Here is a 16,859-nt window from a genome sequence, read left to right as displayed (position 1 = left end):
AAAAAGAGGAAGACCCCCAATGAGATGGATTGGCCAAGTGGCAGTATTGATGGACTCAAGTGTGGCAACAGTAGTAAGGTTGGCCCAGGATCGGGCAGTGTTTCGTTTTGCTGTGCATAAGGTCGCTGTGGGTTGGTACTGACTCAATGGCACCTAACAACAACAACAACTGTATCATCATGCATTGGGAGTCTGCATTTCAATATCAATCCTCATTAAGAAAGTACAATGAAGCCAAAACCCAAATAGGAAATAAGTAAATCTAAATAAGATATTTCTAAGGGATAATTTCCTGTCTGACTCTTTTCTCAAAGAACCTAAATGCCAGCACCTAAATGATTTTGACAAAGATTGTTTGTTTGGCTTTGAAATAGAAATTATTTTCCCTTCACCATTTAAAGAATGTTGTTGAGTGCCCTCCAGTGGGTTCCGACTCATAGTGACCCTGTATAGGTTATCCAGGGAGTGACTGGTGGGCTTGAAAACCTCTGACCTTGCAATCAGCAGCCCAGTATTTATCCTACAGTTCCACACCAGGACTCCATTTATATAATAAAATCATTTTATGCTGTTATTGTTTTTCAGTTGGAGTCATATTTTACTACAGAGCTTCTTCATAGCATTTGTCATCTCTGAATTTCTCAGTGTGTAGATTAAGGGGTTCAACATAGGGGTTATGACTGTATAAAACACACTCAGTGATTTGTCAATGGGGAAAGTCTTAGCAGGTCTTGCATACATGAAAACACAAGGGACAAAGAAGAAAACCACCACAGTGATGTGGGAACCACAAGTGGAGAGAGCTTTTCGCCTCCCTTCCTGACTAACATTCTTCAGGGAGTGTAAGATAACACCATAAGAAATGAGTAAGAGCAGAAACACAATAGTACAGATTACTCCTCCATTGGCAGCGACTAAGAAGCCAATGATATAAGTATCTGTGCAGACAAGTTTCAACAGAGGGTACATGTCACAGAAAAAGTGATCAATGACATTGGGACCACAGAATGGAAGCCCATAAAGAGAGATAAGTTGAATGACTGAGTGTAGGAAACCCCCAATCCAAGACACTATCAACAGCACAACACACACCCATTGTCGCATAATAACCAAATAATGCAAGGGTTTACAAATGGCCACATAGCGGTCATAGGCCATTACCAATAGAAGAAATACCTCTGATCCACCAAAGAAGTGTTCTGTAAAGAGCTGAATCATACAAGATTGGAAGGATATGGTAGTTTTCCCAAAGAACAAGTCTGAAATCAACTTGGGGGAAATGGATGATGAATAAATGACATCCATAAATGATAAGCTTCCAAGAAAGAAGTACATAGGTGAGTCCAGGGTCTTACTGACAGTTACAGTCACAACAATGAGTAGATTGCCAACCATGGTTAAAATGTAGAAAAACAAAAATAGAACAAAAAGGACCTTCTGTTCTCTTTGATTCTGAGTGAGTCCCAGGAGAACAAAGTAAGTCACATTGTTCCTTGATTCCATGTATTCTTCATAGGTGCTCATTTCAGATCTTAGAAGCAGATTGCCTATAAAACAACCAAGATATTTAAAATGTATTAGAATACTTAAAATGATATTATTAAGTTTAGGTATTGTAATATTAAAGTAATATTGCCTTTTATTTCCTCATCAATTAAAAAATGCATTTGGAGCGTCTCTGGTAGTGTAGTGGTTACCAGTCAGGCTGCTAACCTCAAGGTCAGTAGTCCAAAACTACCAGCTGTTCCATGGGAGAAAGAAGAGACTTTGTGCTCCCATAAAGATTTACAGCCTCAGACCCTATACAGGGTTACTATGAATAGGAGTGGCCTCCAGAGCATATAACCACCATCACCATTTATGGAGTCCTGGTGTGGCACTGTGGGTTAATGAGCCAGACTGCAAAGCTGTTTGTACAGTTGGCAGTTCAAGCTCATCAGTTGCTCTCTAGAAACCCTGTACAGGGTCGCTATGGATCAGAATCAACTCAACAGCACTTCACAACAACTATTTAAGTCAAACCTATTTTGGATATTGACAAAACCTGTTGAAAAATAAAGTTCCCTACCCTCACTAACATAATGCATAATGATGGGGTCAGACTATTATAGACTAATGTAATAAATGGCATTGTAGTTAAATAAACATGATACTGAGTGTTCACAGTTAAGGAACATATAAATCTAAGGTTAGGAATAACTTCCCAGAGGAAGAAATGCTTTAGTTATGGTTTAAAGGAAAATGAGAGAACAAGAAGGGATGGATGGAACATTCATGAAAAAGTATAAAGTCGTAAAGGTGTAATACTTACAACCAACTAAACCCATAGACATATAGTCAATTCCAACTCACAGTGACATACAGGCCAGAGTAGAACTGTGCATAGTATTTCCAAAGCTGTTAATTCTTTAAGGAAGTTGACTTCCAAATATTTCTTCAAAGAGTAGTGGGTGGGTATGAAAGCCAACATATTGGTTACCAGCTGAACATGTTGATAATGACCACATAAGGTCATTTAAAAGGAGCTCTGGTAGCGTAGTGGTTACAAATCCCGCTGCTAACCTCAAGGACAGCAGTTCAAAACTGCCAGCCATTCTGTGAGGGAAAGATGAGGCTTTCTGCTCCCATAAAGATTTATAGCCTTGGAAACCCTGTGAAGGGTCACTATGAGTCAGAACCAACTCCATGGTACTTAACAACAACAACAACAAGGTAATTTAAATAGTCAAAGCTGGTAGAACAATTTATGAAAGGAAGGTTAATGACCAAAAGTTACTGGCCTGGATTTCTTTCTACCCACTGGCCTTATACTTGGTATCTTTTCTAGGATCATCCTCCTTTTCCTGACGCATAAATACTGAAGCACCTCAATTTTGTGTCTTCAGCCCCTATATCTCTCCTAATTTTCATATGTGTATCTTAACTATTTAATGGGCATCTGCAATATGATATCAATTTGTTGTTTTTGTTGTTAAGTCCTACAAGTCGGTTCTGACTCATAGGGACCCTGTCTAGAATTTCCAAAGAATGGCTGGTGGATTTGAACTGCTGATCTTATGGTTAGCAGTCCAGTGCTTATCCTACAGTGGTACACCTGAGTGTGATTTCAATTTAGTATTTATAGAAACAAATGTTTAATATAACACACAAAATCTGTTCCTTTTTAGGTGTTGCCTATCTCAGTAAAAGATTATTGTTCAAACCAAACATTTCAGTGATCTTAATGTCTTTATTCTTATCACATGCATATCACTGTCTTAACTAATATTGCTGACACTACCTTAAAAGTACATGACAAAATTGATCAGTCTCATTCTCACTTGCTTATTCCAATGGTCTCATGCAGTGTGTGCTTTCATTCTTGCCACCAACAATCTATTCTCCTAAAGCAGCCGTAATGACCCTTTGAAAATCCTATTCAGATTATGCCACCTCCTTGCTCAAAACTTCTACAGTAGATTCTTCTCACACATTCAATAAAATCCAATCTTCCTACTTTGGACTGCAAAATCCTAGTTGAAAAAGGAGGACAGTGCTTGATCTTGTAATCCAGAAGCAGAGGACCTGGAACCATCAAGGGAGAAGAGCAGAGTGCAGGACCCTATCCAGAGAAGCAGTGATGCCAGAGATGGAGGCAAAGACAATGACATAGGGAGATGGAGAGGCTGGGGACTATGGGCTCAGGGACGGAGAGGGGCTGCATGCTGACGGCCAGAGGACAGACTTGCAGGGTGTATCCTTTGGTTGTTTGCATGGTTATCTATTGGTTATATATTCCTGAGTGCTTCAGTGTACATCCAAAACAAACAAACAAACAAGCAAACAAAAACAGAGGGAATGGAAGCAAATTCTGTTGAATGATGATTCATGGAGAGGATTGTAATCATTGCAATGAAACAAAATATGATGGGATTAATGTAAAGCTGATGTTCTTCCATGTAAACTATCACTCAATTCACAATAAAAACTTAAAAAAAAAAAAAAAAAGAATCCTAGTTGACTTAAATCCAAGAGAACTTCTAAACTCATCTTTTACAATTCTCCAAGTCTAGTCTGCTCCAGACATTTTGCTTTTCCTCAAATACACTATGCTAAACATTTTATATGTACTTATTAACTATTTCTTATTACTATTTATTTATTTATTTTTGCTAATTTCAGAGATCAGATAAAGTTGAACTCTAAAACAATAATATTGATAAATATGAACAGAATTTCTATTTTCATTTATACAATCAATAACTACTCATAGAACACTTCTGTCATGTCAAACATTTCAAAGAATGTACTCCCCCAGCCATCATAGAGTGTCCTCTAAACAGTTTAGGCAGGTGCAGAGTCTACTCCAGAAATCCAAACATCTGAGGACTAAAACAGTGGTGGCCAGTGAGGAAGCACCATTTCCCCATTACCCTCCTATTTTTCTGATGGATGTACCTCCTCAGGTCATAAGATAGCTGATGACTACATTTAAGAAGTTTACTCAAATTCATAATAAATGTCATCTCAACCCCGACCAACGTCTTTACAGTCTTTCCCTCCTTTTATTTCTCAGTGACACTGAACTACCCTTGAGGAGGTCTCCTGATTTTTCCTAAACTTAATCACTTAGTTTATACACTATGAAAACAAAAACAAAATAAAGACCATTTTTTAATATATATTTTTTTCTTTACCATAGATGGTGTGTATGAACATGGTAAAACATATTTCATATGCTGTTGTTGTTAGTGCTGTAGAGTTGGTTCTGACTTATAGTGACTATATAGGGTTTCCAAGGAGCAGCTGGTGGGCTTGAACCACCAACTTTGCGGTTTGCAGATAACCATTGTTGTCCCCACTTTACAGTTCAAGAAACTGAGGCTTATAATATTTAGTTTATTTTCTCAGGGCCACACATCTTTAAGCTGCTGAACAGAAAACAGTTTATGTATGTCAGTAACAGTTTCATTAAATATTTCTGTTCTTCCATATGCGGCTTATATAATTTCACACATAATAAAGTCACACGTTTGGAAAGTCTTGTTTCCACTATTAATTGTTAGTCTTACCTTTGGAGCCTTGTTCAGATCTAAGAAGGACATTTTTAACTCACTCAAAAGGACCTGGGAATTCCTCTTCAGTCCTCCTTGACCACAGAGGACAGATCGATTTAATTTCATATGGCTAAGCTGGTCCATTTTCTTCACAGGCTCTTACAAATATTTCCTAAAAGAGATTTATTTTAAAAGAATTTCATGATGTAAACAGGAAAAAAAAAATCCATGTTTGGGAAACTTAATAAAATGCCAACTAATCAAAAGAGAAAAGTCACCATTTGGATAGTGTCTAATCTCTTATATTTTATTGATATAGCCAAATTAATTGTGCTTCAGATTGTGAGAAGACAGACATGGCACAAACTAGTTGGATTTGAAATTTCAAAAGGACATTCTTGTGCCTTTTTTATATCATTCTTTAAGCCCTGCCAAGCATCTTCTGAAATAGATACATCTGTCTGTAAGAGGATAATGTCTTCTCCCCACAAGGGGTAAAGGTCACTGGACATTTTATGCTTTTTAACTACAACATATATCATTGCGTTCTATAACTGGAACATGTCCAACATCTGCTTAATTAAATTCACTGGGATTTTCAATGCTTTTTGGAAGAACATCTACATTTAAAATTGTTGCTGGATCAATCACATAATTAGTGTCCGAAAGAGGTAACATCGTGAAAAAACAGTTTTAGAGTCATTATTAAGACTAGTGTCACTTAATACTGAATATGAATCTAATCATTTATTTTCCCACTTTGCCATACAAGTTTTTTTCTTTCTTTTATTTATTCCTACATTTATTTTATGTTAAAGTATTGTGAGATCGGTTAAATTTTATGTCCAAATTAGATATATTAGCTAATCGCTTATCTAATATTCATTATTTAAAATATATAGATATATTTATTGAGAACCTATTTCATGCCAGGCACTACACTGTGAACTGAGGATGAAATAGTTAACACCTTCCAAAAAAAGTCAGAAAAACAGCCCACCTGCTTTGATGTTTTATTCGTGTTTTCTTTTAGTTTTGTATTTTAATTGTGATATTCACTTTATTTGAAGTTCTGATGTGGCTTTGTGAGTTAACATGCTGGACTGCAAGGTTGGTTTGAATGTCAAGGTTGGTAGTTCAAGCACACCAGCTGCTCCTTGGAAACCGCATGCAGCTGACTCATTGGCACTGAACAACAACTTAACAATATGCATAGTTTCTTAACATGTGAAAGTCTAAAACATCCATTATATTGCAACTTTTCAAACAACATACATTGGAGAATTTTTTCCAGATCCAACTGTATCATAATTGAATTTCCTTATTGTTAAATATTGAGGTGGGTTCCAATTTCTCATTATTATAAATAATACTGCCAAGTTCATTCTTATAAATATACCCTGTTTAACCAATTTTTAGATAGACTTTTTTTTTTTCACATATTTCACCAACTCTGAGAGAGAGAAAATATATATGTATATAAACCTCTGATGGAGGAGTCCCTGTGTGGGTGGCATAAATGGCTAAGCACTCAGGCAGTAAGCAGGAGACTGACTTATTAAAGTATTTATAGTGTGTGATAAGTGCTATTAAGACAATAAATATGGGCAACATGGCCAGAAATAAAGACAGAATGTTAATGTGGATAAAACAAAGCTTAATGTGGATAAGGATAAGGCTAAGTTAAGGTCTCTTTTAAGTGGTGATATTTAAATGGCGATCCAAATGGTGAGAAGTTGAGAAGTTGTTTCTATAGGTAGCACTGTTACATATGGAGGTCCTAACTTTGAAAAGAGTTTCCCTATTTCAAGACTCTGAAAGGCTGATGTAACTTGAGGTTCAGAAAAGGAGAGAAACTTAGACATGGGCTACCTAAAATGCTGGTGGTGTTGGTGGTAGTATGCCGTGGAGTTGGTTCCTACTCATAGTAACCCTGAGAGGGCTATAAAGGTACAAAGCAGCTGGCTTAACAAGATTTCAAGAGTGAGTTTAGTTTCAGAGCAAGGGAGAGAGAGTAGAATCCCCACTGAAAAGTTTTCATCTTGTCTAGATGGGTCGGTGAAAGGAGATGAGAATATTCTTATGATTAAATAATGAGTAATTATTATCGTGACTAACTGCAATTGACACAACCATAAAAGCAGATGTGTAATGAAATAGGGGGAATAGTTAATCTTACATTCCAAGAACAGAGGACCCCAGGACCATCAAGACGGATGAGCATAAAGGGAATGTGGGATCCTAACCAAAGAAGCAGTGACACCAGAGATGGAGGCAGAGGTGATGGCATAGAGACATAGAAGAACTGAGGACTCTGGATTCATGGGAAGAGAAAGGCTGTGTGCTGGTGGGCAAGAGGCTGGCTTGCAAAATGTGTCCTTTGGTTATTTAAACAATTATATATTCCTGCATGTTTTGTGTACATCAAAAAAAGAAGCAAAGGAAAAGAGGGAATAGAGGTAAATACTGTTAGCCAATGGTGCATGGATGGGATTGTAATCAATGCAATGAAACAAAATATTATTGGTTGAGTGCAAAACCAATATTCTGCCATGTAAACTATCACTCGATTCACAATAAAGCTTTTAAAAATGTAATCAGCAAACACTTAACTATGAGCTATTATGGAACGTATAAAAGATTAATAGGGAGAGAAGAGCACAGGTTCAAGCCTGTGTTCTTTTGTTATCAATTGTAGATCTCCAAGCATGGTACAGAAAATTTAACAACCACAGTTTCATCAATTACAAAATGATGACAAATGTTTCTACCTCGAAGAATTTTTTTCTGAGGATCGTATATTGGAAATTTCAGTGACAGTTGGAGGTCTTTAATATGCTTTTAAAATGCTAGCTACAACATATTTTTATGAGCAGGTAGCTCAAACAGGGACTGGGTATATTTATTCAAAATAAACAAAACAATACTTTTAAAGCAAGAAAGGGGGTGCGGATCAAATGGAACAAAAGTTTGAAGAGCTAAAGAAGAAGCAAAACACACAGTTTGAGCATTTGGGGAAGCAACAGGAGTGAGGGCAGAGGCCCAAAGACAAGAATGAAGCCATTCTAACTGGAGCACATTAAACATGGGACAGAGTAGCACTGGATGAAGTCAAAGAAATGGGTGCTTGTTAGATAGCAATTGCGCAAGGCATAATGGTCATGAAAAGGCCAATTATACTTCAGTGCAGATCTGGCGAAACACATAACTTTCCTTGTATCTGTTTAGCCAGATCTGCACTGAAGTATAATTGGCCTAAGTCCAGCTGTTCTATGTGAATGAAAGGGCTTTTACATGAAAAAAAAAGTCACTATTATTAGGAAAGACTGTCATGAATAAGAAAGATACAGAACAATGATGCAATGATATTGACTGCACCAAATAGTCTACTAAAAAAAAAACAGCTATAAGGATTCAAAGTCTTCTGGGCATAGTGGTTTATTGGGTATACTTTCTATTTATGTCCATCATAATTCTAATTTAAAGCTAGATTATTATGATTGCAGTTAACCCTGTGGTCTCAATTCAAAATATAGGAGAGTAGATAGTGAGAACCATTCAAATTCAAATATCATTTCCCTTCCTAGAAACATCTATTTGATCATTTTAACCATGTTATTTCAGTTCTTTGTCTCACATTCCTAGATATGATAAAACAAATATTGTAATTTATTGTTCTGGAGTACTCTTTGAACACCCTAAGTAAAGAAGTTCTTATCTCCTTGAATCATTCTGTATCACATAACTTATTTCACTTTTTTTTTTATTATTCATTTTTACTCTCTGAATTTATCTTGATTATGTTTAGTTGTTTATTAACTATGTCTTATCACTAAGATGTAAGTCTGGGAGCCAACATTTCATATCAGGCATTTTCTGACTCTGTGATCTTGAGTAAGCTATTGAAATCATGCAAGCTTCAATTGGTTTTTCTGGAAAATTGAAATAATATTCACATCATAAGGTTGTTATTAGAATTAAATAAAACAATGTCTTTATAGTGCCTGCTGCATTGTAGTAAATAATTAAAACCTTTCATTATGCTTATGTCATATCTTCAGTATTTTTTCACTTAAAACATTAAATTTAAGGGATCCAGCAGTTTATTTTTACTCAGAAATATTCAGAATTTTGAAGTTGATTTCTCAGAGCATAATTTCCTCCATCTTTTATTTATTCTACTTGTTTGGTCTCAGAATTCTAAAATTTTCTCACTGCCACCTACCATAATAGCTACTACTCAATAGCAAACATAACTCATATTGGTTTCTTTTTCAGTCAGATAGTTATGGGATAGCGGTAAAGAAGTGAGGGAGTTAGCATATTGCAACATTTATTAAGAGTTTGACTTAGCTCCATTTGAAATTTGTCTGCATGAACACCATTTCATATGGAACATTTGAGTACCATGAACTGTCCTGGATGCAGTCTACACATATTGTCTCATCTAATGTTTGAAATAGCCCTGTGAAATATATCTTACCATTTCATTGTACTTATGAAATAATATTAAAATAAGATTCTGAGCACGTGTAAAATGCATGCAGTGTTACATTAGCTATTGAGATGTAAAACAATCCTAGTATTATTGACTCCAGAACTCCACATTTAAATATCATCCAAAATGTTGACGTTACAGGACTTCCAGACTGAATGCTGTTGTTTTTAGGTGTTGTCAAGTAAGTGTTGACTCATAGCAACCTGGTGCCCAATAGAACAAAATGCTGCCTTGTTCTGCACCATCCTCACAATCTTTGTGAATCTTTAGCCCATTGCTAAGTCCCTCTTGTTACAGATCTTCTTCTTTTCACTGACCTTCCACTTTACCTATCACGATGGCCTTCTCCAGGGAATTGTCCTTTTGAAAATGCATCTGAAGTATGAAAGTAAAAGTCTTCCAGTCATGATTTCTAAGGAGCATTCTGACTGTACTTCTTCCAACACAGATTTGTTTGTTCTTATGGAAGTCCTGGTACTTTTAATATTCTCCTCCAACATCGTAATTCAAATGCATCAACTTTTCTGCAGTCTTCCTTATTTACTGTCCACCCTTCACATGCATATGAAGCTACTGAAAATACCGTGACTTGGGTCAGGCACACCTTAGTCCTGAAACTGACATCTTTGCTCTTGAATACTTTAAAGAGGTCTTGTGTATTTGATTTGTCCAATGAAATACACTGATTTCTTGACTACTGTTCCTTAAATGTTGATAGTGGAGCCAAGCAAAATGAAGTCTTTGAAAACTTCTATCTTTTCTCCATTTTTATGGATGCTGTTTATTGGTCCAGTGGTGAGGATTTTTGTTATCTTTATAGCGATCTTTGATCTTCATCAGAAAGTATTTTAAGTCTTTGCTTTCAGCAAGCAAAGTTGTATCATCTGCATATCTCAGGTTGTTAATGAGCCTTTCTCCAATCCTGGTACAATGTACTTCTTCATATAATCCAGTTTCTCAGATTATTTACTCAGCATACAGATTGAACAAGAATAGTGAAAGAATACAACCACAGCACACACCATTCCTAATTTTAAACCATTCAATGTCCCCTTGTTCTGTTTAAACAACTGTCTCTTTCTCTATGTACAGATTCCCCATGAGCATAATTAAGTGTTCTACTGTGCCTGACCCAAGCCATGGTATTTTCAATTACCTCATATGCATGCAAAAGCTGCACAGTGAATAAGGAAGACAGTACAAGAATTGATGCTTTTGAGTTATGGTGTTGGAGGAGAATATTGAAAGTGCCATGGGCTTCCAAAAGAACAAACAAATCTGTGTTGGAAGAAGTGCAGCCAGAGTGCTCCTTGGGGGCCAGGATGGCCAAACTTCATCTCTCATACTTCGGACATACTGTCAGGAGGGACCAGTCAATGGAGAAGGATATCATGTTTGGTAAGGTAGAGGGTCAGAGAAAAAGAGGAAGACCTCCAATGAGGTGGATTGGCCAAGTGGCAGCATCAGTGGGCTCAAGTGTGGCAACAATAGTGAGGTTGGCCCAGGATCAGGCAGTGTTTTGTTCTGTTGTGCATAGGGTCGCTATGAGTTGGTACCGACTTGATGGCACCTAACAATAACAGACCGATGTACCCCACTCATCTGTCCTATCTTTTTTGTTTGTTGTATTGTGGTGGCAAGTGTATTGTTGTGATGTTGAATATTGTGCCACTGGTATTTCAAATAGCAGCAGGTTCGCTAATGGTGGGAAAGTTACAGTGGAGCTTTCAGACAAAAAAATATGCATAGAAGAAGGAAAAGAGAGTCTGCTTAATAACATGGATGGAGCAAACTTTTGGGATGTTTATTTGCTGACAGAGCACAACTCAAAATAAGAAGAAACAACTGCAAAGTTAGAGTAATAATTGAAAATGGAATTCACAAAGTATGAATCTAGTAAAACTGGAAGGCTTCAAAAATGAAATAGAGTACATAAAGATAGATTTCCTAGGCATTAGTACACCTGGTATGGAGCTGTATGATCAGCACTAGACTGTGAACCACGAGGTTGGAAATTCAAACCCACCAGCTGCTCCGTGGAAACACTATACAGGGTTGCTATAAGTCAGAAGTGACTCAATGGCACTCAACAATGACAACAGTGAGTTGAAATAGACAGGCATTGACCATTTTGAGTTAGACAATCGTATTTTTTACTATACATTGAATAACGAATTGAAGAAGAATAGAGGTGTATCTATGTTTATGAAAAATATTGCAAGATCTTTCTAAAAGTGCAATGCTCTCTATGATAGGATACTATCTTTACACCTATAATGACAACCAGATATATAAATATTATTCAAATGTACACATCAGCAGCCGCCACTGCACCGCTGGGCTCCTCACTCCCAATAATGTTGGCTCCAAGCCCGAGCCGTGGCGGCTGCTCCCGGGGCAGCAGTGGCAGCGGCGCCCCGGGCTCTGTAGGGTCCCCTGCACCAGGCCACCCAGCCATCAGCAGTATGCAGGGTAAACGCAAAGCACAGAAGCCGAAATTTGCAAATCTACCTACAGCAAGGTTTACTCTGAATCCCAACCCTACAGGAGTTCAGAACCCACCCATAAACTGAGAACACACAACATTAAATTGTCAGGAAAACTGAAGATTTCCCCTGAACAGAACTGGCATTTCACTGTGGAGGACTTGAAAGACCTTGGAGAAATTGGACGAGGCGCTTATGGTTCTGTCAACAAAATGGTCCACAAACCAAGTGGGCAAATAATAGCAGTTAAAAGAATTCCATCAACAGTGGATGAAAAAAAACAAAACAACTTCTTATGGATTTGGATGTAGTAATGCGGAGTAGTGATTGCCCATATATTGTTCAGTTTTATGGTGTACTCTTCAGAGAGGGTGACTGTTTGATCTGTATGGAACTCATGTCTACTTCCTTTGATAAGTTTTACAAATGTGTATATAGTGTATTAGCTGATGTTATTCCAGAAGAAATTTTAGGAAAAATCACTTTAGCAACTGTGAAGGCACTAAACCACTCAAAAGAAAACTTGAAAATCATTCACAGAGATATCAAACCTTCCAATATTCTTCTGGACAGAAGTGGGAATATTAAACTCTGTGACTTTGGCATCAGTGGACAGCTCGTGGACTCCATTGCCAAGACAAGACATGCTGGTTGTAGGCCATACATGGCACCTGAAAGAATAGACCCAAGTGCATCATGACAAGGATACGACATGTGCTCTGATGTCTGGAGTTTGGGGATCACATTGTACGAGTTGACCACAGGCTGGTTTCCTTATCCAAAGTGCAATAGTGTATTTGATCAGTTAACACAAGTCGTGAAAGGAGATCCTCCACAGCTGAGTAATTCTGAGGAAAGAGAATTCTCCCCAAGTTTCATCAACTTTGTCAACTTGTGCCTTACGAAGGATGAATCCAAAAGACCAAAGTATAAGGAACTTCTGAAACATCCCTTTATTTTAATGTATGAAGAACGCACCTTAGAAGTCGCATGCTATATTTGTAAAATCCTGGATGAAATGCCAGCTACTCCCAACTCTCCCATGTATGTCGATTGATATCACTGCTACATCAGACTCTAGACAAAAGGGCTGAGAAGAAGCAAGACGTAAAGAATTTTTATCCTGTATCACAGTGTTTTTTTTGCTCAACCAGACACCATGTGCAATGAGATTGGTGTTGGTTTCCATCATGTCTGTATACTCCTGTCCCATAGAACGTGCATCCCTGTAATACCCAATTGATCACACAGTGTTAGTACTGCTCAGAGAGACCTCATCCTGCTCTTTCGTGATGAACATGTTCATGAAATGTGAAAGTCAGTACAATCGATTTGTTGACTGTGATTAGATCGCTTCTTAAATTCATTTCTTGACTCAAAACCTGGAGACACAGCTACTGGAATGGTGTTTTGTCACACTTCCAAGTGCTGGAAGAAGGAAGGTGGAGGTGGATGTACTCTGTCTGAAACAGACTCAGGCTTGGGCAAGAAGAGTTTGCACAGAGGATGACACACATTGCCTTCTGAAGCTGGGAGACAGAGGAGGAATTTACTTTCTTTACCAGGTGCAAAAGATTATCTGGTTTGATATTCTGTTGTTTTACAGCCACAGTCGACGTTTGGGGATCGATGTGCTCAGCCAAATTTCCTGTTTGAAATAACATGTTAAATTAGAATGAATTTATCTTTACCAAAAATCATGTTGCATTCAGAAAGGTGAACATTAAAATACTGAGACAGGACAGAATGGATTGTTTTCCCCTTTACCAGTCCTACTCTTCAATGGGAAGACTCAGGAGGCCGCCACTTGGTACAGAAGGTGCTGATCCTAAGAATTTCTCATTCTCAGAATTCAGTGTGCTCCCAACTTTGATGTTTCACCTGCCACAAACCACCAGGAGTGAAAGAAGAACAAGTACAGAGGGCAAATTTACAAATGTTTTTAATTCTAGTATCTTACCCCGGACCACTTGTAGCGGCTATGTATCTCCCCTGGGCCCCAAGCCTGATACTTTAGCTATCATAACTTTCTAACAGGGTGAAGTAAGTAGCTAGTAGCAATGTGCCTTGATCGATTAGATACATATTCTTGTAGGCAGCAAAGACCAAATCTCACTTGTTTGCTTCTTGCCATCACTGTTCCTGGTCTTCAGTTCCCACGTCTCTTTCCCCTCCCACGTGATCTGTTGCCGCCACGTGGCTTTTGCCTAATCCAATATTTCACCTTTTTCCTATTTAAAAAGTCTTTCTGATTACTAGGGACATTCCTTACCAAGGGTTTTTAGCCCCCACGTTATCTCATGCTCCAATGTTTAAAAGGCTAAGAACAATGGGGCCCAGTGGATGTGGCGAGTGATGAAGCAGCATCTCTTCTAGAGGCGTGTTGGACCAGACTAGAGTCAAGAGCAGAGTCTTTTAGATAAGCTCAGCCCTCTCCAGTCTGTAGCTGATCACCATCATCTCTCAGAAGTGGGCTTCCTTAGGTACAAAAAGATAAAAAAAGAGAGGCCCCGAACTTCTGTTGTGTTTCTTCACTCCCCCATGAGCCATGTCCTGCTTAGGTTTCTGCTCTGGCCTCCCAGACTCGGAACATTAGGCTTTTGTATAAAAGTTCAGCAGCACTGTGAACGGTTCAAGCACACTGGAAAATAAAACAGCCCTGGTCTGAGACGCAGGTAATGAATGCCATTACAGACCCAAACTGTGGCCCGTAGAGCTGTGTCTCCTCCCAGAGCGACAGTCATAAATAAATACTATTAAACAATAGACAGAGAATGGTGCTGTTTTAAGTTACATAATGTCAATTTCAGAACTCAAAAGTGATTTTATAACCTCTTTGGTCCACTTGCCTATTTTCCTGTCTCCACCTCCCCTCGCCCCCTCCTCTTGACATCCTAAACCATAGACTTACCAGTGTCTTGAAAGGAGACGTTGTTGTGTGCCCTCCTTCGACCACGCCAAGCCATCACCTTCCAGTGTTCCCGGGACTCAAGAGGAACCTGGTTCTCTGCTGTCAGCTTCTCCCCTGGCTCACTACAGAGTTACTTTGCCATTGTGCAAATGGAAAAAGCAATTCTGACTGTCCAGGAGCTGTTCTAACCATTCTGTTGTGTGGATGACCACATAAAAAGGCAATTTTAGTGTATTAATCATAGATTATTATATAGTATAAATTTAAGGACAAGGAGTTTATTATAATGTATCTTTATTAAAACAAAATGGTGTATAGTGTTCACAAACTGTGAAAAATTGTGTAAGAACTGTACATTGTGAGCTCTGGTTATTTTTCTCTTGTACCAGAGAAAAAAAAATTGTATAAAAATTATCAAAAAGCTAATGTGCAGGGATATTGACTTATTTGTCTGTAAAAATAGAGCTCTATAACATAACCGCTTCTTGGAGCTTTGGAATATTTTATCCTGTATTCATGTTTGAATTCCTCCTCTATTTAAGATATACACATGGAATCGAAGTGTTTATGTAATAGTTCTATCCTTTTGCCTGCAGGTCAGTTGTAATAAATCCAGGATGTGATGAGGAAAAAAAAAGTACACATCAATAACAAAGTGAATGATGAAGAAATTGAGTACTACCAACTTCTTCATGTCTGGAATCGATCAAACATGTAATCAAGATCCATTGATAATTACTCATTATTGGAATGCAAAAGTTGGAAACACAAAGCAAAATAAGCTTTTGAAAAGTGTGACCTTGATGACAAAAATGAAGCTGAAGATCCCATGATAGAACTTTGATAACTCCTTGATTACAAACATATTTCCAACAACATAAACAGTGACTATACAGATGTACCACTTGTCTGTCAGTTTGTTGTACTGTGGTGGTTTGTGAGTTTCAGTGATTCTGAAAGCTTTGCCATTGGTATTTTAAATACCAGCAGGGTCATGCATGGTGGACAGGTTTGAGATGAGCTTCCAGATGAAGACAGAGAGGGAGAAAGAGTGATGAACTAGTTGGGAATATTTAGTCACTGAAAACTTTATGAATTACAGAGAAACACTGTCAGATATAGTGCTGGAAAATGAGTCCATCAGGTAAGAAGGCACTCAAAATGCAATTGGGGAAAAGCTGCCTCCTTAAAGTAGAGTTGACCATGAAGAAGGGACTGGAGTAAAGCCCGTGGTAGAAAAGCCTATGGGACTTTCATTTGCTGACGGGCACAACTCAAAATGAAGAGAAACAGCTGTAAACATCCATTGAAAATCAGAACATGGAATGTACAAAGTATGAATCTGTGAAAATTAGAAGTTGTCAAAAATGAAATGGAACACATAAACATTGATGTCTTAGGCATTAGTGAGCTGAAATGGACTGGTAGTGGCCATTTTGAATCTGACAACCACATGGTTTACTATGCCAGAATGACAAATTGAAGAGGAATACTGTTGCATTTATTGTCAAAAATAACTTATCCAGATCAGTCATGTGGTACAATGCTTTCTGTGATAGGATAATATCTATGCACCTACAGGGAAGTCCAGTTAATACCACTATTATTCAAATTAACACACCAACCACTAAAGCCAGTGAGGATGAAATAGAAGAATTCTATCAACTGCTTCAATCTGAAATCGATCAAACAAGCAATCAAGATGTATTGATCATTACTGGTGATTAGAATGCAAAGGTTGGGAGAAAAGAGAAAGGATCAGTAGTTGGAAGGTATGGCCTTGGAGGTAGAACTGATGCTTGAGAACGCATGATAGGATTCTGCAAAACCAAGGATTTGTTTATTTCAAATACCTTCTTTAGACAGCATAAGAGACAACTATACACAAGGACCTCACCAGATGGAACACATAGAAATCAAATTGTCTA

The 16,859-nt window shown here is 37.9% G+C and overlaps 1 protein-coding gene and 1 pseudogene across 1 annotated transcript; one reads left to right on the top strand and one right to left on the bottom strand.

The window, feature by feature from the left end:
• Positions 1–591: 591 nt before the first annotated feature.
• On the bottom strand, positions 592–1,552 carry LOC102818398 (olfactory receptor 4A47-like). The gene has a single exon (XM_006865113.1). The coding sequence runs from the start codon at positions 1,522–1,524 to the stop codon at positions 592–594; it is 933 nt and encodes a 310-aa protein (XP_006865175.1). The 5' UTR covers positions 1,525–1,552.
• Positions 1,553–11,891: 10,339 nt separating this feature from the next.
• Positions 11,892–13,077, top strand: LOC102818022 (annotated as a pseudogene).
• The last annotated feature ends 3,782 nt before the right edge of the window (positions 13,078–16,859 follow it).

The sequence above is a fragment of the Chrysochloris asiatica genome, unplaced genomic scaffold (genome assembly GCF_000296735.1).
Source record: "Chrysochloris asiatica unplaced genomic scaffold, ChrAsi1.0 scaffold00075, whole genome shotgun sequence".
In the NCBI taxonomy this organism is placed as follows: domain Eukaryota; kingdom Metazoa; phylum Chordata; class Mammalia; order Afrosoricida; family Chrysochloridae; genus Chrysochloris; species Chrysochloris asiatica.
Note: the sequence above shows the minus strand (reverse complement) of the source record. Positions and strands in the feature narration are given on the sequence as shown.

Bases quoted from the DNA above. Each gene is read 5' to 3' on its own strand.
- LOC102818398 (XM_006865113.1), bottom strand. From the start codon at position 1,524: ATGAGCACCTATGAAGAATACATGGAATCAAGGAACAATGTGACTTAC.